General features: G+C 51.1%; 2 protein-coding genes across 2 annotated transcripts; one reads left to right on the top strand and one right to left on the bottom strand.

Moving 5' to 3' along the window:
• Positions 1-99: 99 nt before the first annotated feature.
• On the top strand, positions 100-17,393 carry sec23ip (SEC23 interacting protein; the record flags this gene model as incomplete). The annotated part of the gene is made up of 18 exons (XM_079729215.1): positions 100-232; positions 883-1,418; positions 1,791-1,992; positions 2,521-2,714; positions 3,224-3,313; positions 3,435-3,555; positions 4,231-4,320; positions 4,892-5,033; positions 6,091-6,299; positions 6,719-6,825; positions 6,947-7,117; positions 7,531-7,626; positions 8,617-8,769; positions 11,196-11,351; positions 12,847-12,949; positions 13,661-13,849; positions 15,251-15,419; positions 15,661-17,393. 18 exons carry the CDS (start codon positions 100-102, stop codon positions 15,740-15,742), a joined length of 2,943 nt encoding a protein of 980 aa, XP_079585341.1. The 3' UTR covers positions 15,743-17,393.
• A 22-nt stretch (positions 17,394-17,415) lies between these two features.
• On the bottom strand, positions 17,416-22,200 carry csgalnact2 (chondroitin sulfate N-acetylgalactosaminyltransferase 2). Its single transcript, XM_079729221.1, has 8 exons — positions 22,104-22,200; positions 20,361-21,272; positions 19,460-19,676; positions 19,043-19,144; positions 18,691-18,869; positions 18,111-18,205; positions 17,848-17,929; positions 17,416-17,754 (listed from the first exon to the last, which is right to left on the bottom strand). Exons 2-8 carry the CDS (start codon positions 21,010-21,012, stop codon positions 17,462-17,464), a joined length of 1,620 nt encoding a protein of 539 aa, XP_079585347.1. The 5' UTR covers positions 21,013-21,272; positions 22,104-22,200; the 3' UTR covers positions 17,416-17,461.
• Between the last annotated feature and the right edge of the window lie 297 nt (positions 22,201-22,497).

The raw sequence follows: 22,497 nt of genomic DNA, 5'->3' as shown, positions 1-22,497 counted from the left end.
ACATATTATATAGATCATGTGTATGTGGCCGGGAACGGGTAGAGATCCGGGTGGTTGGTTAAAGCCGACTTGCGTTGGCTACGTGTAATTTAGGGGAAAATGGCTGATAGGAAAAATAATAATGTCTCGAACTCTAGTGCAAATCTACTGTTTAGTGCGGCACCGGAGTTCAACTTCAGTCTGCCATTCATCCCGGTCAGTCAGGCCACAGGTCCGGCGGTGCTGTCAGGCGGTGAGATAACATGTTATTGGGTTATTGGGTCAAAAACCTGGGGTTTGACAAGGGTACTTTAACGAGCAGGATGCTTAGCCCACTAGTTAGCCATTCGCTTGACCCTAGATAACAATCCAGTACATCTATACATACTAGCTACTCGGTGTGTCATATTCTGTTTAACTATGTGAATGTCATCGTGTTGTTAGTCAGATTATACAGTATCCAGACTGATGGAATGGTTTTTGTTAGAAAAATAGGCTGTGGGGTCTAGTTTCACTTATGTTGTTGTAGGTCAATTACTCAATAGATCCTGTAATGCACTAAATGTCCTGGGTTCTTGTTTGTTGGTAATAAGCGTTTCCCGTTTGTCACTCTGATACATTTCAGTCTTATCAGTAAAATGGGCATTTCAACCCACCCTGAATTTCTTAGCCACCTTTCCGATTATAGCTGTTAATTGGTCATATCAAATAAATCTTATAACGGTAATACATTTGGTAATTTCCTCCCTGCTTTACCAGATTATATAAAGACTGGATTGTATCCACAATGAAGATAGTCTGAACCTTCTTAAACTCACTGTTGGTGTTATTCAGTATCTTATCTTCATTGTGGCGATTTGTTACATGCATACGTCATTCCTGACCCTTTATAATATTCCACAGATGATTCAACAGACGTAGGAGAAGAAGACAGTTTCCTGGGCCAGACTTCTGCGTCTGCCCCGGCCCCCTCCACCTTCAACTACTTCTCCGGCTCCGTGGCCAACAGCGACCCGTTCGCGTCCATCGGCCACCACCAGCAATGCCCTCCGCCTGCGCTGTCCTCCGCCCCCCCCCCTCCAGCGCCAACGGGTCCCACCTCTCTCCCCTGCTCCCTGACACCGACCCCGCCACCGCCCGGCCTTCAAACCAACCCCAACCCGGGCTTCCCCGGGGCCAACGTCTACCAGAGCCCCATGGGACGACATACTCCTCCTCCCACCGCCGCCGCCGCCACTCCGCGCTTCCCTCTGAGCCACAACCCGTACCGCCACACCCCGCTGAGCAGCCGAGCCAACCCGTATATGCCGTCGCCGGAGGTCCTGCCGCCGCCGCCGCCGACGACCATGCCACACCAGCAGCAGTATCAGCAGCAGAACCCGTACTCTCTGGACGCCGCGCCGCAGGGGTACGGCATGCCCCCGCCTGCCTTCACCAAGGTAGACGCCGTGGTCTTGTGTCCTCCAGAGTCAAACACCCTTAAGATAAGCATAATGAGTGAACAATGAGATAACTCAGTGTATGGGTGGAGCGTTTGTTTGTTTTTTAAATTGTGTTGGTTAATGAATCAAGTGGCTAGCTTCCTCAGACCGTTCCTTTTAGATTATTTATTTTTCTCCCCGGCTACTGCTTGGTTCAATGTTCATTCGTTATCTGTTGTCATAATAGACAATCATTTTATTTTAAGATTGTATTCTACTCATTCTGCTGCGGCGTCAGTTTATAACCTTATAACATGTCCAAACCAAGCCTTTTAAGAAAAGAAGGTGACTCAAAATGTTTTGACTTTCAACTATTTCCTCTGTCCGCAGCCCCCTCCCGGCCAGATGCAGAGCCCACTGCCCCCTCCCACCACGGCTGGCGCCTTGGTCCCGGCCAACGCCATGATGCAGTACAACGTCTATGAGGCCGTGCAGCCTCACTGGTTCTTCTGCAAACAGGTGGAGTCCAAGAGCGTCTGGCTTCCCTTCAGCATCATCGACTCCATCCAGCTGGAGGAGACGTACAACTCAGGTAATGAACGGCATGGGGGGGCTGCCAGTACCTAAAACATTTAACTACTGAGCTTTCAAATTGGGTTGTTCTTAGGGGAAGAGGAATGGTAACAGTGTTACACCAAAACAGCCTTTTAATTGTTGTTGTGGCGATGGAGTTTTGTAGTTAAGAGTAGGTTTCACATTTTGATGGCGTAGCTGAGTTAAGGGCTGATTACGGTCCCACGTTCACGCAACGCAACGACCGCGCAGACGCTTCAACGCAGTCGTGAACCTTAATGGTTCTGCGTCGGGTTTCAGTGAGCCGACCAATCACAGCCCTTGCTGCTCGCCTTCGCCTCGACGGAAGGTTACAATTTTGGGAGGCGCACGTCCGGCCATGGCGGTGGACGCAAAGAGGGTCCGCGAGGACGTAAGGGGTCCGTAACCCCCTTGCGTTCCGTGAACGCGGGGCCATAACCAGCCCTTTAATAACACAAGAGAGTTCAGGGTTGTTCGGTTGGGGGAAAAAAATCGTCCCCTTAATGGAGTTTATTGCCGGGCACAGTGCAACCCGACCCGGAGAGCGTGATCGTGCGCACGGACGGCGGGCGCTACGACGTGCAGCTGTACGACCGCCTGCGCACGCCCGTGTTCTGGGAGGAGGACGAGACAGAGGTGCGGCGCTGCACCTGGTTCTACAAGGGCGACACCGACAGCCGCTTCGTGCCCTACTCGGAGGAGTTCAGCGACAAGCTGGAGGTGGGTCCCTTAGCTGGTGGGCTGGGTTGGGGTTAGGGTCCTTGGATGCTGGAGGACTGCAGAGTTTAGCTGCAGTCCGTCCACAGAGTCATCTAATCTGACTTGATCTGATTAGTTGTATTAGAGGCGAAAAGCGGGAAATAATTGTGAATCAACAACCCTTGTGTTTTCTTCCTCTTTGAGAATATAAGATCACCTTTAGAACTTGCATTGTCATCTACGTTGGCTCAAATTGGTGAGAGTACCCAGAGAACGTGAAAGTGAAAGAGAAGTTAGTCAGCGAATCCATGGTGCAAAAAAAAAAAAAAAAGTCCAGATGAAATGTCTAGTATCCAGTTTCAGGCAATTGTTGTTGCTGCGTATCGTTTCTTTTTCTGATTTGCCTACCAGACCAGTTGGCACCAGAAGATGAAATGAACACTGAAAATAATGTGGTATCTCTTCATGAACCACCCAACATGGTGTATGTTCATGAACTAGGGTTTCATATCGATTTCTGGTGATCTTAGGCGGAGTATAAGAAAGCAGTATCTACCAACCAGTGGCACCGCAGGCTGGAGTTCCCGTCGGGGGAGACTATCGTCATGCACAACCCAAAGGTAACGCCTTGTGGGGAAACTCAACCCAATCACATGATGTGACACAGTCAACTATTGTACTTTCAATTCAAGACTCGAGGGCCCACCATGCAACGGTCTGTGTCCTCTGGCCGTCCAATAGGTGATAGTCCAGTTCCAGCCCTCGGCAGTGCCCGACGAGTGGGGCACAACCCAGGAGGGCCAAACCCGGCCCAGGGTGGTGAAGAGGGGCATCGACGACGACCACGATGAAGTGCCCGATGGTAGATATGTCCCTGCTTCCCTGGAACCGTTGTTATGGGACAGATAGGCAAAGGGAGATGGAATGACTCGGTATTCATCCAGGCCAGGGTTCCACTGTTATCGTCCGATTTCACCAGGCCAGGACACATTTACTGTCAGGTCTGGACAGTCCCCGATCGGATCCTGCTCACATTGGACCACATCCCGAGGTGATCAGCCTCGAATTCTGATCAGATTGAAGGTGTGCGTGCACAGCAGTCTGGCCACAATGTGGGCAGACTACTGAATAGGCCATAATAATCTGCCTGGGCAGGTAAACACCGCTAGACACACAGGAATCATACTGGTAATCGCGTCATTTAGTTACCCGTGTCATGACGCTTATTCTGAGCGTGAATATCCAATATCTTTCTAACTTAAAAGATGAAACACACACTGCATGACCTGCTTTTTTGAGGGAAAGTGAAATCCGGCCACATAGTTCATGTTACAGTTTTAGCGTCATGTCTGGTGTATCTGACCACAAAACTGTGATAACAAAAGTATAACCGAGGCCTTAGTGGAGTGGTAGGAATAAAAGCAGGCCTGATTCTGAACTTCTGCCAAGACTGGATCCAATCCTTGTTGCATGGCCCCCGCGATGGAGCCGATGCGGCTCAAAGCTCTGTGTTCATCCTCCTGCTCTCTGATCGCAGGAGAGCTGGCCCAGGTGGACCACCTGGTGTTCATGGTGCACGGCATCGGGCCGGTGTGTGACCTCCGCTTCCGGAGCATGGTGGAGTGTGGTGAGTACCACGGCTACGGCTCCCTGCGTCGATCTTCACAGCTTACGCTTCTTCTTTGTCACTTGTCCATGCCATCCCTACCACCACCACCACCACCATCCCCACCACCACCACCACCACCACCACCACCACCATCCCCACCACCACCACCACCACCATCACTACCACCACCACCACCACCACCATCACTACCACCACCACCATCATCACCACCACCACCACCACCACCACCACCACCACCACCACCACCACCACCACCACCGTCCCCACCATCCCCAACACCACCACCCCCCCCACCACCACCACCACCATCATCATCATCCCTATCACCACCACCACCACCACCATCACCCCTATCAACACCACCACTATCATCCCTATCACCACCACCACCACCACCACCATCCCTATCAACACCACCACCACCACCACCATCACTATCACCACCACCACCACCACCACCACCACCACCACCATCACCATCATCCCTATCAACACCACCACCACCATCCCCATCACCACCACCGCCTCCGTCCTCACCCTCCCTCTCTGTGCGTCTGTGTTTCCTCAGTGGACGACTTCCGCAGCGTGTCTCTGAAGCTGCTGCAGAGCCACTTCAAGGCGGCGCAGGACGAGCACGCCATCAGCCGGGTGGAGTTCCTCCCGGTGCAGTGGCACACGGCCCTCCACGGGGACGCCACCGGGGTGGACAGGTGAAGGGCTTCCTCTCCCCCCAGGGTCCACTCCTCACAGGGCTTTCAGAGGAAACGCTGAGAACCATTCTCTAAAGGGTTAACAAGGCTTAAAGGGGACATATTATACCACCAGTGCCGTGTTCCGATATCCATACTTCCATGAGTACACTTAAACCTAGTGTGCTATCCGCCCTCACTTAGTGCGCTGATTTTCAGATGTCAGTGTTGTTCCAAATCGAATACTCCGTGGTGCACTAACCGGAAATTATGATCACGACTGCCACCGCGGCTCCCACCCCGCAATAAACATCGGTGAACTCTTTACGCCTAGCAGCTATAAAAAGCTCTTAAAGCTATAAAAATACAAAATGACTCCATTAATGCAGGCTATGTGGAAAATGCGCTGACTTTGGCTCAGCCTGGCTCCGCCTCTTCCGCTATTTAGCTAAGATGGCTGCCGTTGAGTACGAAAAGTGTACATCGATCCACACTCCGCGGTTTGAACGTTTTGACCCCACCAGCCGGGTCCTTTCAGTACACTTATTTTCGCCCGATCTGAATTGGGACGCCCTACTGACTCAAACTAAGGCTAGTAAGTACGGATAGCATGGATATTGGAACACAACACAGGTGTGAGTGTGATTAGCCGTTACAAGCCGTTTTGAAAATGTGCAGCTTCTGACATCACAGGTGGGCGTGTCACCCTAGATGTGTGACGGATAGATGAGCGACGTTTGCTACAGTCCACTGGGTAGGTATGTGGACTGATCTATCCAGCGTACATCTAGGCGGACACGCCCACCTGTGATGTCAGAAGCTGCACCTTTTCAAAACGGGCTTGTAAGGGCTAATCACACTCACACCTGGTGGTATAATATGTCCCCTTTTAAATTGTTTTGTGTTGATTCAACGAGCATGGGAGTTCTAGCAGGCATTCAAAAAAATATTACAAAATCATTGTAATTAATCATTAATTTATTATAAATGAACAACTTTGACTAGTGTGAATATAGATGGCTCGGCTTCCAGCAGTGAGGCCGTATGTTGATTCATGAATCTGTATTTTCCCGCCCAGGAGAATCAAGAAGATCACGTTGCCCAGCACGGGACGGCTCCGTCACTTCACCAACGAGACGCTGCTGGATGTGCTGTTCTACAACAGCCCCACCTACTGCCAGACCATCATGGACACGGTGGCCCTGGAGATCAACCGGCTCCACGCGTTGTTCAGGGCCCGGAACCCCGACTACGGCGGCAAGGTCTCGGTCGCCGGCCACAGCCTGGGTGAGGGAAGCAGGCGCCGCCCGAACACGTCTCATGGAGGGCCTTCAACCCAGAACATGAGAAAGGAAACGGGGATCGATGAAACTTCGTAGCGTGATAAAGTCTGTTGATGCAAACATGAATCACACAGAGTAAAAGCAATCCACGACTAAAGCAGGGATGGAGGGGTAAAAAACATGTTCGAGGATAGTCGTGTAGGGTTTGACCTCTGACCGAAAGGTTCTGGGTTCCAACCCCAATGACCGCAGTCTACCTGCCTAGCCATCCCTGAGCTCATCCCCTGACTACTTCAAATGAAATGCATCTAACCTTCACTCTAAGTCACTTTGTTAGAAGCGTCTTCTAAGAGACGAGGGGGGGGGATTCTGTTGACGTCGCAGCACAGACCAGTTCTAATACAGTGCCTCTGCACGCAACAGGTTCCCTGATTCTGTTCGACCTGCTGTCCAATCAGAAGAGCGGCTCCCTCTCCCAGTCCATCCCCCCCTTGCCGACCTCTAACGGAAGCCCCCCAGGCGGGAACCCGGTGAGGTCTCCTCAGTGACGCCCAACGCTTAGAAAGCAGCTCAAATTTAAATGATTCTATCAGAAGATTGAAAAATGTATTTCATCAGCCTTTTCTAATTTCCTCATCATTCCAAAATCAGGCTGTTTCCCCCGTTGCCGTGGGAAACAGTCCGGCCCCTCCCCCGGCGGTGGAGGAGAAGCCCAGAGAGGAGGCGGAGGATCTGGAGGCGCTGGCTGATGTGCTGGAGCACCTGGGCCTGTCCGACTTCAAGACCACCTTCGACGATGAGCAGATCGACCTCGAGTCCTTCGTAAGAAAGAGAAGCCCAATGTGATGACTTCCATAGCGCTATGTGCAGCACTTTGGGCAGTGCGAGCTGTGTCTTTGAATGTGCTCTATAAATAAACTTAAAGGTCCCATGACATGCCACCAGGTGTGGTGGGATTAGCCGGTACAAACCGGTTTGGAAATCTGTGTGGACATCTGGGTGGACACGCCCACCTGTGATGTCATAAGGGACCGATTTCCAAAACGGCCTGTAACGGCTGATCAACCCACACCTGGTGGCGTGTCATGGGACCTTTAACTTGTATACATAGAACTGCACATATACCTTTATTAAAGAACCAGCTACCTGGTTAGCAGACAACCTGATGATTGCATGTCACGAAGACAAAAAAGGTTCTCATTGTGGTTCTTTTATGTATTTTTGTGATCTTCCAGCTCATGTGCACAGTGGAGGACCTGAAAGAAATGGGGATTCCCCTGGGGCCCCGGAAGAAGATTGCCAAGTTCGTCAAGGAACGAGTGAATAAGCTGGTAAGGCTGCAGAGACCTCCTCCCTCCCTCCTCATGTCCCCTACCTGAAACCACAGTTAAAGTTCCCCTATTTTACAACCAGGTTCGATGGATGTCGTAATTATATGGCCCGTACAGGCCTTTGAGACTGTACCTGTGATTAAGGGCTATAAAAATTAAATTCAATTTGAATTGATTGGCCGGCCGATCTATCCATCGTCCGCCTGGACAATCCCATGTGTGTTGGCACTTGAGGGTAGATTGTGAAATGGCTTGTTATGGCTGATCATAAAGCAAACCTGGTGACAAGATGGCGGACCTTAAAGGTTGTATCAGCGATGTTGGGTGACGTCACTTCTGTTGGTGTTTGAAGCGAGATCCCAAACCAACAGAGCCAGCTCGCCCCTCCCTTCCGTGTTTCGTGCATCCAGTAAAAACCGTTGTGAACACAGCGCAAAACCCCACAACACACACCCCTTGTCGGTGATTGGTTGGAATACTATTTATTTTGGTTTTGAGTGGTTGGTAGTTCCATTTGTTTTTGTGTGCGATCTCGGAGCGTAGGCTGCCTACAGAGACGTGTTTTTTCGACGGCCTGCTTACGGGGCAGGCAGCTAGCGGATCGTGAGGAAAGCTCAGATGAATGTGATCATTTATGTTTCGGCCTAACATCGCTGATACAATCTTTAAAAGAGACATATTATACCACCAGGTGTGAGTGTGATTAGCCTTACGAGCCGTTTTGAAAATCTGCCCCATATGACATCACTAGTGGGCGTGTCAACCTAGATCTGTGCTGGATAGATGAGCAACGTTTACTTCAGTCCACCGGGTAGGCTGGTAGACTGATCTATCCAGCACAGATCTAGGTGGACACGCCCACTAGTGATGTCATAAGGGGCAGATTTTCGAAACGGCTTGTAAGGCTAATCACACTCACGCCTGGTGGTATAATATGTCTCCTTTAAGGCTGACTCTTTCGATAACACTCCTTTGCCTGTTGCCTCTCAGGCAGCCGAGGCGCAGAGGGCCCAGGAGGTGAGCCAGGAGGTGGTGCCCGCCGCCGCACCGCTGGCTGACACCGTCGCCACGACGCTCCCGGTGGGCAAAACCAGCTCCTCCGTCCACGTGGACTACAACTACTTTGAAGTCGGCACCGGGCAGGTGAGTGTGCGAAACATCAGAGGGCGATCATAGTGGGAGTCAAATGGAGCATGAGTGTGGCCCCTACTGGCCCCTACTGGCCCCTACTGGCCCCTGCTGGCCCCTCCTGGCCCCTACTGGCCCCTCCTGGCCCCTCCTAGCCCCTACTGGCCCCTGTTGGCCCATACTGGCCCCTCCTGGCCCCTCCTGGCCCCTACTGGCCCCTGCTGGCCCCTGCTGGCCACTGTTGGCCCATACTGGCCCCTCCTGGCCCCTCCTGGCCCCTACTGGCCCCTGCTGGCCCCTGTTGGCCCATGTTGGCCCATACTGGCCCCTCCTGGCCCCTCCTGGCCCCTCCTGGCCCCTACTGGCCCCTACTGGCCCCTGTTGGCCCCTCCTGGCCCCTCCTGGCCCCTACTGGCCCCTACTGGCCCCTCCTGGCCCCTACTGGCCCCTGTTGGCCCATACTGGCCCATACTGGCCCCTCCTGGCCCCTCCTGGCCCCTGTTGGCCCATACTGGCCCCTACTGGCCCCTCCTGGCCCCTACTGGCCCCTACTGGCCCCTGTTGGCCCATACTGGCCCCTCCTGGCCCCTACTGGCCCCTACTGGCCCCTGTTGGCCCATACTGGCCCCTGCTGGCCCCTGTTGGCCCATACTGGCCCCGCTGGCCCCTACTGGCCCCTACTGGCCCCTACTGGCCCGTACTGGCTCATACTGGCCCCGCTGGCCCCCGCTGGCCCCTACTGGCCCCTGTTGGCCCATACTTGCCCCGCTGGCCCCTGCTGGCCCCTGTTGGCCCATACTTGCCCCGCTGGCCCCCGCTGGCCCCTGCTGGCCCCCGCTGGCCCCCGCTGGCCCCTGCTGACCCCTCCTGGCCCCTACTGGCCCCTCCTGGCCCCTACTGGCCCCTGCTGGCCCCTCCTGGCCCCTCCTGGCCCCTGCTGGCCCCTGCTGGCCCCTGCTGGCCCCTCCTGGCCCCTACTGGCCCCTGCTGGCCCCTGTTGGCCCATACTGGCCCCTCCTGGCCCCTCCTGGCCCCTACTGGCCCCTGTTGGCCCCTACTGGCCCCTCCTGGCCCCTACTGGCCCCTCCTGGCCCCTCCTGGCCCCTGTTGGCCCATACTGGCCCATACTGGCCCCTCCTGGCCCCTCCTGGCCCCTGTTGGCCCATACTGGCCCCTACTGGCCCCTCCTGGCCCCTACTGGCCCCTACTGGCCCCTGTTGGCCCATACTGGCCCCTCCTGGCCCCTACTGGCCCCTACTGGCCCCTGTTGGCCCATACTGGCCCCTGCTGGCCCCTGTTGGCCCATACTGGCCCCGCTGGCCCCTACTGGCCCCTACTGGCCCCTACTGGCCCCTACTGGCCCGTACTGGCCCGTACTGGCCCGTACTGGCTCATACTGGCCCCGCTGGCCCCCGCTGGCCCCTACTGGCCCCTGTTGGCCCATACTTGCCCCGCTGGCCCCTGCTGGCCCCTGTTGGCCCATACTTGCCCCGCTGGCCCCCGCTGGCCCCTGCTGGCCCCCGCTGGCCCCCGCTGGCCCCTGCTGACCCCTCCTGGCCCCTACTGGCCCCTCCTGGCCCCTACTGGCCCCTGCTGGCCACTGCTGGCCCCCGCTGGCCCCTCCTGGCCCCTCCTGGCCCCTGCTGACCCCTCCTGGCCCCTCCTGGCCCCTCCTGGCCCCTGCTGGCCCCTGCTGGCCCCTGCTGGCCCCTCCTGGCCCCTACTGGCCCATACTGGCCCCTCCTGGCCCCTGCTGGCCCCTACTGGCCCCTCCTGGCCCCTGTTGGCCCATACTGGCCCCGCTGGCCCCCGCTGGCCCCTACTGGCCCCTGTTGGCCCATACTGGCCCCTCATTTTTCCTGAAGGGATGGAAGTAAAGGAAAGGTTTCAGGGCCTTGTTAACTTTTGGCAGCTTCTTCGTACTGTATGAAGTTACGTACACTTCATTTTCTTTGTCTGCTGGGAGAAGCATTTTAACATCAATATATTATACATATCCAGCTTAAATTGCCCACAAAATAAAACATTGTGCTTTCTTCTGGTGTACAGCTGTATTACCTAGTTATGACACCTACCTGCACTGGCGTTAAACGGACCGTTTTTTGTCCAACGACGTTGACTGTATCTCAACTCAATCGACAACTGTAACTCCTAGCGGCGTGGTTGACATCTAGCATCAAATTTTAACAGATCAAACCCTCCCACTCTTTGAGAAGTTATGTCCTGCTCCTACCTTTTCCTCTTTATGACCGTCTTTTGACCTCTGTTGGATAGGGTATTTCGAAGCAAAAAATAACACCTGTATTAATGACTTAACTGACAATCAGACGTGACAAAAATGAGGCTTTTATTCCTTAATGCGTATGAATTTCTCCTCGGGATTGAACAAGACATTCGTCAAAATAAATAAAGTCAGACGCGTGCCCGTCCCCTGCCCCCAGGTGTCTGTGATCTACCACGCTCTGGACTTTGAGCCTGTTAACTTCTTCGCCCTGGGCTCTCCCATCGGGATGTTCCTGACGGTGCGCGGCTTGGAGAGGATCGAGGAGAACTACCAGCTGCCCACCTGCGAGGGCTTCTTCAACATCTACCACCCGGTACCCACCACACAGAGACCCATACACACACCCATAACACACACAGACCCACAACACACACACACACAGCCATAACACACACACAGACCCAAAACACACACAGAGCCATAACACACACAGACCCACCTCACACAGACCCCTTACACACACAGACCCATAACACACACAGACCCATAACACACACACACAGAGCCATAACACACACAGACCCATAACACACACACACAGAGCCATAACACACACACAGACCCACAACACACACAGACCCATAACACACACACACACACACCCATAACACACACACACCCCTAACACACACACACCCATAACACACACACACAGACCCATAACACACACAGACCCACAACACACACACAGACCCATAACACACACAGACCCATAACACACACACAGACCCATAACACACACACAGACCCATAACACACACACACAGAGCCATAACACACACACAGACCCATAACACACACAGACCCACAGCACACACACACAGACCCATACACACACCCCTAACACACACACACACCCATAACACACACACACACAGCCATAACACACACACAGACCCAAAACACACACAGAGCCATAACACACACAGACCAATAACACACACACACAGACCCATAACACACACACACAGAGCCATAACACACACAGAGCCATTACACACAGACTCATAACACACACAGACCCATAACACACACACACAGACCCATAACACACACACACAGAGCCATAACACACACACACAGACCCATAACACACACAGACCCATAACACACACAGACCCATAACACACACAGACCCACAACACACACACACAGAGCCATAACACACACACACAGAGCCATAACACACACACACAGAGCCATAACACACACACACAGAGCCATAACACACACACACAGAGCCATAACACACAAACACAGAGCCATAACACACACAGACCCATAACGCACACACACAGACCCAAAACACACACACACAGAGCCATAACACACACACACAGACCCATAACACACAGACCCATAACACACACACACACCCATAACACACACACACAGACCCATAACACACACAGACCCACCTCACACAGACCCACCTCACACAGACCCCTTACACACACGGACCTGTCAAACACACAGACCATTACACACACTTTATCACACACTGGTTATCAGGCTGAGTTGTGGTGCAATGCGTTCCTAACTCCTGCAATCTGGTGTTCCTTCAGAGGATCGGACACAATAGTTCAAAAGGTTCCCACATTTCGAAGAAAGTAGGACTTCTTCTTCCAATAACATTTTGTATGTGTAAGAAATAAATATAAACTAATACAGGAGCTCAACTGGTGGTTTAACGCTGGCTTTTACATTTTATCGACACCTTCATTATCTCACGTACTTACTGGATTGTAAAAGGAATCCTAACTTCTTTCATTGCTCGTTATGACCGGCAGCACGTTGTTCTCTTCCAGCTGGACCCGGTGGCGTACCGAATCGAGCCCATGATCCTGCCCGACCTGGACCTGAAGCCCATCCTTATCCCCCACCACAAGGGCCGCAAGAGGCTGCATCTCGGTACGCCTAACCCACTCCTCTGATGGTGTGTGTGTGTGTGTGTGTGTGTGTGTGTGTGTGTGTGTGTGTGTGTGTGTGTGTGTGTGTGTGTGTGAGTCCTTGTTAGAGACCTGGGATGATTAGATTGGAATTCAGAGTCCCTGGGGAATAACAAGTAGGTAGAAGAGCTCCCTCTACTGGCCCTCAAGCACCCACTGGTAGAGCTTAGCCTAGCTCCCAAAGAAACCAGCCGTGCTAGGCAGGTAGCCATGGGGATGGCTAATCCAGTGACCTAATAATAGACACATTGGGTTTAACAGGTTGATGTGTGCACTGAAAGCAGAACATATCTTTGACAATTATTCGCCAAAGACAAATTCGATTGTGGGGAATAGCCCCCACTATTCACGGAGCCTGAAGTGAATAATTGTTTTAGTATATACTACACATGAAATCTCCAAAAAGAAACAAGATAACACTTTTTGCCGGGATTTATTTGTTTTTAATAGCGGTTTATTTGTTTTTATTAGCGTGAAGAAACAATATCCCGAGTTTGAGATCTCAATCACGGGATATTGCCCAATATCCCGAGATAGCGAACCAATCAAGTTGCGCCATCTTAGGAGGTTCACGTGACCCACATACTAAGCAAATCGATTCTATATCCACACTTGACAATGGCATCATGTCGAAAGCCCTAACCTCGTGGTCCCTCGGTGGTTCCTCCTCCAGAGCTGAAGGAGAGCCTGACCCGGATGGGCTCAGACCTGAAGCAGGGGCTGATGAGCTCGCTGAAGAACGCCTGGCAGACGCTCAATGACTTCGCCCGCGCCCACACCTCCTCGGCCCAGCTGCAGGCTGAGCTGGCCATGGTGGCCAGCCGCATCAAGGAGGAGGAGGAGAAGCAGCACGTCCAGGAGGGTGAGCGGGCCGCGCCGACGGGTTGTCCGTAGGCGGAATCCGGGGAAATCCGGGATGAATATTAAATGAGGGGACAGCCGGAGATTATCCAATCACGTTGGTTAAAATCCCTGATCCAATCCAAAAAGGCTAAAATCCGTTATGTGACCGCAGGAATGGGAACTTAAATTGTAATGTATATTAAACTAACGTTGGTCAAAGCCTTTCTCTGATAGGGTTAGGGTTAGGAGTCAATGCCCTAATTGTAATTGAGTCAGCATGCAAGTTTGACTGACAAGGCTGCCTGTCCAATCCTAGCGCTTGAGGTGGGACTTTTCCCAGATTCCGCTTACGAAAAACAGTCGTGATCGGGGACACTGGCACCCTCGGGAGCTGCATTAGGCTTGGGTGCCCACAGTGGCTCACAAATCACACTTTAGATGACTTTGCTTAAATGTGATGGCAGACATTAATGGCGAATGTAAACTTGGCCAGCTGTTGTAAACTATAAAAGTGTCAAAGTGTCATTTTCCAAGTTTATACTGTGCAGACTAGCGACTTTGGGAATATTTGTTAAAATCCCCTTCCAAGATGAATCTACTTCTGTAAATCAGTTTTCTTTGGGTGGAATGCACCCGTAACGAAACAGGAAACGAGGCGTAATTCCACCGCTTCAGTCTTTGGTCTCTGGCCCGGTCTCTGCATCGTCTCCCCTCAGAAGTTCTATTATAACACAGTAGGGTCGCTAGGGCCCTGATCACACGTTGTTGACAGTATTCGGCTGTAGAATGAATCGCCTATACGGAGTAAGTACACACTTAACCTCCGAGAATGCAGTGGTATTTTTAAACCCAGTGTGACACGATTGATGACCTCGCTTCGTCCTCACCAAGAATGTCAGTTCTGCTGGTGAGGGCAGGTCGAGAAAAACTCAAGGGTGGATTATTTAAAAGAATGTTTCTATTGACACTCCTAACCCCCCCCCCCCCATACACACCAACCGCCCAGTCCCAGCAACGCTAGTTCACATCAAAGTCGCAAAGCTGCTGTAGTTCATAACCTAATGTAATGTCAAAGCCTTTTAGGAAGAAATAGTGACTCAAAAGGTTTTGACTTTCAACCATTTTCACGTCTGCAGCCTAGCCTCTCGTACTTCATTTCATTTGCACAGAGAGTCTGGACCTACTCAATTGACAAACGTTGACTCACTTGGAAGGCGGGTGTCTGTAGAAGATCAAAACTATTGGATCTGCCCAGTGCCACTCTGGATCTGCCATAACCAATCGCTAACGTTTGGCCGGGAATCACGTTGCGCGCGGGCTGTCAACAAACCAAACACCGTGAAGATGTCCGTCAACGAGAGCTGACTTTAACGTCATTGATCTCAGCCGCTCCCTCTGTTCGCTGATTGGTCCTCTTTAGTTGCAGAGAACAAGATGGCGGAGGCCGTGGAGCCGCTGAGGGAGGAGGAGCCCCAGGTGAAGATGGGGAGGCTGAACGGGGGAAACCGCATCGACTACGTCCTGCAGGAGAAGCCCATCGAGAGCTTCAACGAGTACCTCTTCGCCCTCCAGAGCCACCTGTGTTACTGGTACGACGCACGCACACACGCACGCGGCAATGTAGTCTTGGTATTTGTGAAATATATTGGATTGGTTCCTACTTGGACCATAAACCACACTTTATTCAGTTTTTGTCTTGTTTAATGTAAATGTATCATCACTTTAGTCCTTTGATCAGTTTTCACAAAAAGCTGAAGTGAAACATAACACACTGGCCGTTGTGTCGAAGGCTTGTGCCTCGATGTTAAGTTCCTGTCTCTTCCTCTGCAGGGAATCTGAAGACACAGCCTTGATGCTTCTCAAAGAGATCTACAAGTCCATGGGCATTCACCCTGAGCAGATCCTTCATTAATGCAGTCTATTTTTAAAAGCCCTTCACTGTCTTATACGTTTATTATTCCATGTTTATTCTGCTGGACTTCTTTTTGGTTATTTTTTATTATTATTTTTAGTTGAATGTATAGGGATGAGTACGAATGTTGTATGATGCATATTATCTTAAATTAAGAACAGATAAAGTTAAGGGATTCCAGTGACTAGTTCAAATAAATTATAGAACTGGTCGAGGTGGCGCTATGTTTACTGAAACTATACTGTACATTATACAAAGATTTTAACATGAGTGACTTGACAAGGCAGCAGTGAAGAGCTCTGTTTTATTCAATGGCCAACATGTCGAATAAATCATTTCAGAATTCAACAAGTTGTTTTCTCATTAAAAAGATTAACAGGAAGTCAAGTCTATATACAGAGTAAGCCGAGATGGCTGGTCAGACTTAAAAGCAGACATGTTTGCTATAACTGATTAAAAAAAACAAACTACTGCAGAATGGGATGGCATGTCAACCTGTGTTCCATTTTGAGATGAAGAGAAGCACTTTGCTCGCGGCCTGTCGTGTGAACAGCTCTTCCCCTAGAACTATTCTCTCCTATCCTGCACTCCTAATAGGAGTAACTCCTACAATCCTACCGATTCCAGTGCGATAGCCATTCGCATCGAACAAGAAAAATTGTACAACAGGTCTATGAACGCACCACTTCAACAACAATGACCTGACTAATGTGATTGCTGCATCACGTTAAGAAGGCACAAGTGTTGAACACAATTAAACCACATGAAAGAAAATAAAGTAAAAAAACGTGTGCCGCCTCTAACAAGTATTTGGAATGATAGTGCTGTGAGAAATCCCACTGGACAATCAAGACATCTGACCGATCCTTACACTGGTTCTGGAACATGAACCCAACGTGAATATACGAAGGCTCACCCACTGAGCAAGGAAGACTGAAGGATTGTCCCTTTTTCTACCAAGGCTACAATAACATGATCGGTCCCTTATTTTGACTAATGTTCATTTACAAGCTTCATGAAATGGTTCATAGGTGTATGGCTGAAGGTGCATGACGTTAATAAATACTAACTTGGTCCCAGTTCACGGGCATCATGACAGGAACAAAACAATAACACTTTGCGTGCGGGTTGGTCCAGATTGTGCGTTATTCCAACTCTTAAAACCAAAAGACGATCCTTTAGATGTTTTGTTTCACTTAAGTTGCAAGTCCGATGCAAATTAAACTGCAGCCATAAATATTAGTACCAGTTTCCCAAAGGTGAACGCAACATTTTGATATCTCGGTATTGGAGTCGTGTTCTTGCTAGAAATAGTGTGGCCAACGCTCCTCGAAATCACAGTAACTTGTGGAATACTGATGTAGCAAGAGAAAGTGAGACAAATTACTCCCTTAAAACTCCACTGAACACCGTGTGAGAAGTCTCTTCAATGTCCGAAATGAACTCGGGGCATTTTGCCACACATTTTGCACAAACAATAAATCCGTCCCCAAAGGTTGGTTCCGACTGCCGTCCTTCGTGAGGCGCTGCTCCTTGGGATGTCCTGAACGGCATCGTAGAAATGGAACACTCCAACGCGTTGGTCATGTCGTACATTCATCGGTGTCTACTGCCGACGCCGCTGAAATGTAAGCGGATCTGTGTGCTGCTTCAGTACTGTCAGTATAAAGAGCTGCCCCCTCCTCCATCCACCCGGCCCCCTCCTCCTTCGACCCACCCTCAGCCCTCGGGCTTGCTGCGGATCTTGAAGGCCTGCTTGCGGAGGTGTGCCTTGATCTCCTCCTGGAACACCAGCATGCCCAGGTGGGAGTGGGAGGCCTCGTTCATGGCCTTGGACTGGATGCACATGCTGTACTGCTCGGGGGTCAGCGCGTCCGCACACCGCTTCTCGTGCCACAGGTGGAACAGGCCCGCCACGGGGGTGCGTGTCACGATCAGGTCGCTCCTCAGGTACTTCCTGTACAGGTGCACGTCCTCCACGCCCCAGCCCTTCACGTCCAGATCGAAACCCCCTGGGAAACAAAGTAGAAACCGTTAGAATCAATGGGGAACACTGATGTATAAATACTGAACTGATAAGGAGTGTCACTGGACCCCGGTCTTACCGATGTTCAGGAAGTCGGACCGGTATTGACACGTCATTCCAAAGCCAAAATCTCTCCAGAAGCCAGCCTCTTTCTTGTGATTCTGTTTGAAAGGACGAATAATGCCTCAGTACCCAGACATAATCCTGAATGAGTGAATGCAGGTTCGTTTTAGATTATATCATTATTGCATCATGGTGGTGGGAACTAGCTTTCAGTCTAAACTAAAACACTTCCAGAGCCTGTGGCACGATCCACTCCATGGAATGTGAGTCAGTCCTTACCAGCTGCAGGTCAACTGGAGGAGGCTGATCCAAGTTTCCATAAACAATGGCGGGGTTGTACAGACTGAAAACCACAGGGTAAAACACCCTCTTGTCTACAAAACACAAAAAGAAGCAAAACATCTTCTCAGTACGCAATATAAAATGTCAAACCTCCATGGTCTTGCAGAAGTACCACGAGTCCTTCTGACCTACTTAGGCAGAGGATCCTACCCTGGTTTGGCCTGTTCACTTTTTAGGTCTGAAAATGTTCACAACCTCAACTTCAATACTTCCAACCCTTCCATATTCACATCGTTTTAAACCTTTCAACTATAAACAAAAAATATAACATCAATGTACACTGAAAATACACAGTGATACAAACTGGGTACCCCAAGTGATTAGTAATAGTTTGTTACAGAACATTAGGCAGTCTGTTCATATATACAAGACCTTTATGATAACTTATAGACAAGTATAAGCCTTGTTTCCTGTTTTTTTGCATAGATATACAAGATATAATATATAATATATCATCAAGCTCATGCCCACTCCATCCGCACACCGATCGGGAAACCCTGTAATAAAGGTCACCTACTGGGAGAGGCGTGCAGGCGACAGGTGTTGAGGAAGTCCAGAGTGAAGTGGATGTCCACATCGCAGAAGAACATGAGGACGTCGCCCCTGGTCCAGGCGTGGGCCCCAATGTCCAGACCACGGCCCCGGGAGAACTCCTCGTCCACCGGGAGCAGGGTGTAGTTGGAGAAGCTCTCCTCGCTGGGAGGAACCAAACAGAGCGTGGTCAACTCCCCTCGCCGGTCATACAACAGCTTTTCTCAAATTATTGTTTACATAATGACGTAAGGAAGTGGGGCAGATTAGCACGTGTTCGTAGATGGCGGGACACGTTCAGTGGTGAACCCTCATTATAGTTCAGACAGCGGACATACCTGGAGAGCTTCACCAAAGACGACTTCACCTCCTGCAGGCCCTCTTGCCCAAAGTAAACCACCGTCAGATGAACTCTCCTATCCTGCTGTACGCACACTTCCCTAAGGCACAGCAGTGAAAAAAATATATATATCTTTGATAAAAGGATAGTTGACCAGCACCATACATACTTACAAATAACAAATACACCATCAAATACTACAATACATAAATAAACACATACAATTAAATGTCAATAAATTGGTTTTCGTAAAACTCAGCATTAACAACTCAACACCAAACCACACTTTAACCACTCTTCCAAGTCGTCTGGTAATGGTCTCCCAGCGCAGACAGGAAACCCTGACTCTGAGCTAATGGAAACCAGTGGTCAGCCCGTGGCCCGTGGCGGTCCACAGGGGCTCGGCGGGGCCCACCTGAAGTTGAGCAGGAACTGCAGGAAGGTCTCCACCCGGCCCGCCAGTGGCACGATGACGTTGATGACCACGCCCTGCGTCTCCACCGCCGTGCTGCGCACCTTCATCAGGGGCCCGAAGGGCCGGAAGAGCGTGACGTGGCGGAAGCTGCTGGAGTCCTCCTTGGCGAAGAAGAGCTCGTACAGCGTGCCTTTGTCCCGCTCCGTTCGGTACAGCCCTGCCGACAAGAGAGGAAGACACACAGGAGACTTGACCACTTGTTGTCTCTGCAGGTGTAATCTCATGCTCCGCTGCTGGAAGCAAGAGTCTGACAAGAGGCCCACTTACTCAGACGTCAGCCGAGAGCTGGCAAAATTGATGGTGAAAAGTCTGTTAACCACTAACCACTAACATGAGGCTGCTAAAGCGGCCACAATAATACAAAAACCATGAAGCAGGTGGGGTAAGCCTGCCGACAATATATTTATTATTCATACCCACATCGTGTTGTATTGAACGCTAATCGCTCTGTGAGTATCTACCAGTCCCAGCACGGGGATCAAGCGGCGCGCTCAAGAGTTGGCAACACAGCACCGATCTCTAAAGGTCCCATGGCACGCCACCAGGTGTGGTGTGATTAGCCGCTGAAAGCCGTTTTTGGAAAAGGCTTGCATGACATCACAAGCGGGCGCGTCCACCTAGAGGTGAGCTGCATAGATCAGTCCACCAGCCGGCCCGGCGGACTGTAGCAAGCGTCGCTCATCTGTCCGTCACACGTCTGGGTGGACACGCCCCCCTGTGATGTCATAAGGGGCAGATTTCCAAAACGGCTTGTAGCGGCTCACCACGCCCACACCTGGTGGCGCGCCACGGGGCCTTCAAAACGCCTCCGCTCCTCGCGCCCCCAGTCCGGTCGCCGTACCCTCGGTGAAGTGGAGGTCCGTGTAGGTCTGCCTCTGCATGGGAGCGTCGTCGTCCACGCCGTCCTCCTCGTCGGGGTTGTTGATGATGTCCAGCGCCGCCTCCACCGCCTCCGCCAGCTCGTCCCGCCGGTCCTTGCGGACGGGCTTCTCCTCGGGGTGCCGCGTCAGCCCCATCTCCAGCTGGTACACCTTGGACGAGGTGAAGCTCTCGAAGGGCACCACCGCGTACTCGCTGGGGAAGCGCGCGCCCGTGCTGACCTCCGCCTTGTCGATCTGCGAGTGCAGGTACTCCAGCAGGTCGCCCGGCTCCTGGTCCTTGGCCTCCGACAGCCCCGGCACCCCGGGGGGCTCCTTCCTCTCCTGCAGGAGCTTCAGCCGGTCGCCCATCTCCTGCAGCTCCTGCTTCAGCTGGGCGATCTGCCGCTTGAGGCTGGCGGCGCGGTTGAGGTGCCTCTCCTCCTGCTCCTGCAGCAGGGCCTGGTAGTGCTCCTTGCCGTAGCCGTCGCCCACCAGGCCGGGCAGGGCCATGGTGAGGTCGGCGGGAGGGGTGCACTCCAGCAGATAGGCGAACAGCAGCAGCACCAGCAGCAGGAACAGCCCCAGGAAGAGCCACCGCGCACGGCTGGGCATGGCCAAGCCACGCCTGGGCATCGCGCTAGCCTATGAACTACGGCCAGCGAGAATGCATTCCCCCCTTTCGCCCTCTGATGTATCGGCCGATTCACATTACGTCTATGTGTCTTTTAAACGCCTTGGGTGTGAAGGAAACATTTATTATTCGGGCAATGATATCCACCATGGAAATCAATAATGTTTGAGTTTCACATTTATGACGGCAACTTAAGTGTATATTTCACTTCGTCCGGCAATGTCAACAACTTAACTGGAGCAAGTGTCAAAGAGATGTTTACCTACAACAGACGGAAAAAAAAGGATAACATAGTTTAAGTGTCTCTTCGTGGCAGGGTAGTTATTTCTTTTCGGCACAGGTGTGCTGCATTTCAAGCGTGGTTCACAGATGTTTATTCAGAGTCTAGCAAATAGCAGCGGCGGCGGCCCCAACAACCGCTCGTTGTTTCGCGGCGTTGGGTGGACTGGACGGAGGGGAGACAAACCTCCGTTCATCCTGCTGAAGGTTTCATTACGTTTCCGGTCTTTTGATCACCTCTTCACAATTAAAGCATGCAGACTAAACAGTTGTGGTAGCGTAATGGTTGAATGCAAATGGTATACAGATGTTTCAGTCTGGTTCCTATAGTCTTCACTATGTACATCCGTAGAAAGTTGCTGGTGCAGCACTTATTCGATTGTTCTGTTAAACGTCTGCTTAATTACATGAGAATTTATAAAGTATGGCTTCAATAGGAACACACCAGTTAATAAAATAAAGGACAGCGAAGCAGACAGTCCCCACACTACTGACTAGGCAAACACCGCCGTAGTGGGAATGACAGGAGGACTGAGCACTGAACAGTTCCCATGCGTCGCACGGATCACAACGCCATGCAACAACGAAACTGCTGCATTAAAAATATTTGTCTTATCCAAACACTTTATTCGATGAAGACTGTTAACTGTGTAAAATTAACACTCACATCAAGTCGATTTATTTCGAAAATGTCAAACGGAAATGCGCGCTCCGTTGCTCGCTCTGTATCAATGTAAATACCACAATAAGACTTTAGCTTTTAAGCTTAAAGATAAATGTTTCGAATATGTCATGTTAAAAATGTACCACTTACCCAATTAAACCACTCCACCAACCGTGCCCTCCGTTTGTCACATGAAAGGCGAAAGCAAATAGCTGGCGCTGCAAGCCCATGGATGCACAAATACAAGACGCCACGGAGCAAAAGAGAAAAGTAGGTACGAGGGGTACTTCCGGTTTAAACTAGCCAATTAAAGTTGTGTTACTTTATACGTCATCAATCATTCTATGCAAGGGTATGGATGGTCATGGTGGTCAGTTTTTCCATTGATGCTCTCGTTCTAATTTTCTTTTGACAATATTTAGCTCATAATGCAATACAGTATATGGCCAGGCTCAGTATAATCCCGATATCTGTTAATGTTAGTAACACCTTTTAATAGTATTAAAATAAGTATATACATATTTATATATATCAAGTATTATTT

This window comes from Pollachius pollachius (genome assembly GCF_949987615.1).
Source record: "Pollachius pollachius genome assembly, chromosome: 2".
In the NCBI taxonomy this organism is placed as follows: domain Eukaryota; kingdom Metazoa; phylum Chordata; class Actinopteri; order Gadiformes; family Gadidae; genus Pollachius; species Pollachius pollachius.
Note: the sequence above shows the minus strand (reverse complement) of the source record. Positions and strands in the feature narration are given on the sequence as shown.

Excerpts from the sequence above, each read along its gene's own strand:
- csgalnact2 (XM_079729221.1), bottom strand. The coding sequence starts at position 21,012 with ATGCCCAGGCGTGGCTTGGCCATGCCCAGCCGTGCGCGGTGGCTCTTC. Across the intron at positions 19,677-20,360 it reads GGACCTCCACTTCACCGAGG|GGCTGTACCGAACGGAGCGG; the intron begins GTACGGCGACCG and ends TCTTGTCGGCAG. Across the intron at positions 17,930-18,110 it reads CTCCAGTTGACCTGCAGCTG|AATCACAAGAAAGAGGCTGG; the intron begins GTAAGGACTGAC and ends CCTTTCAAACAG.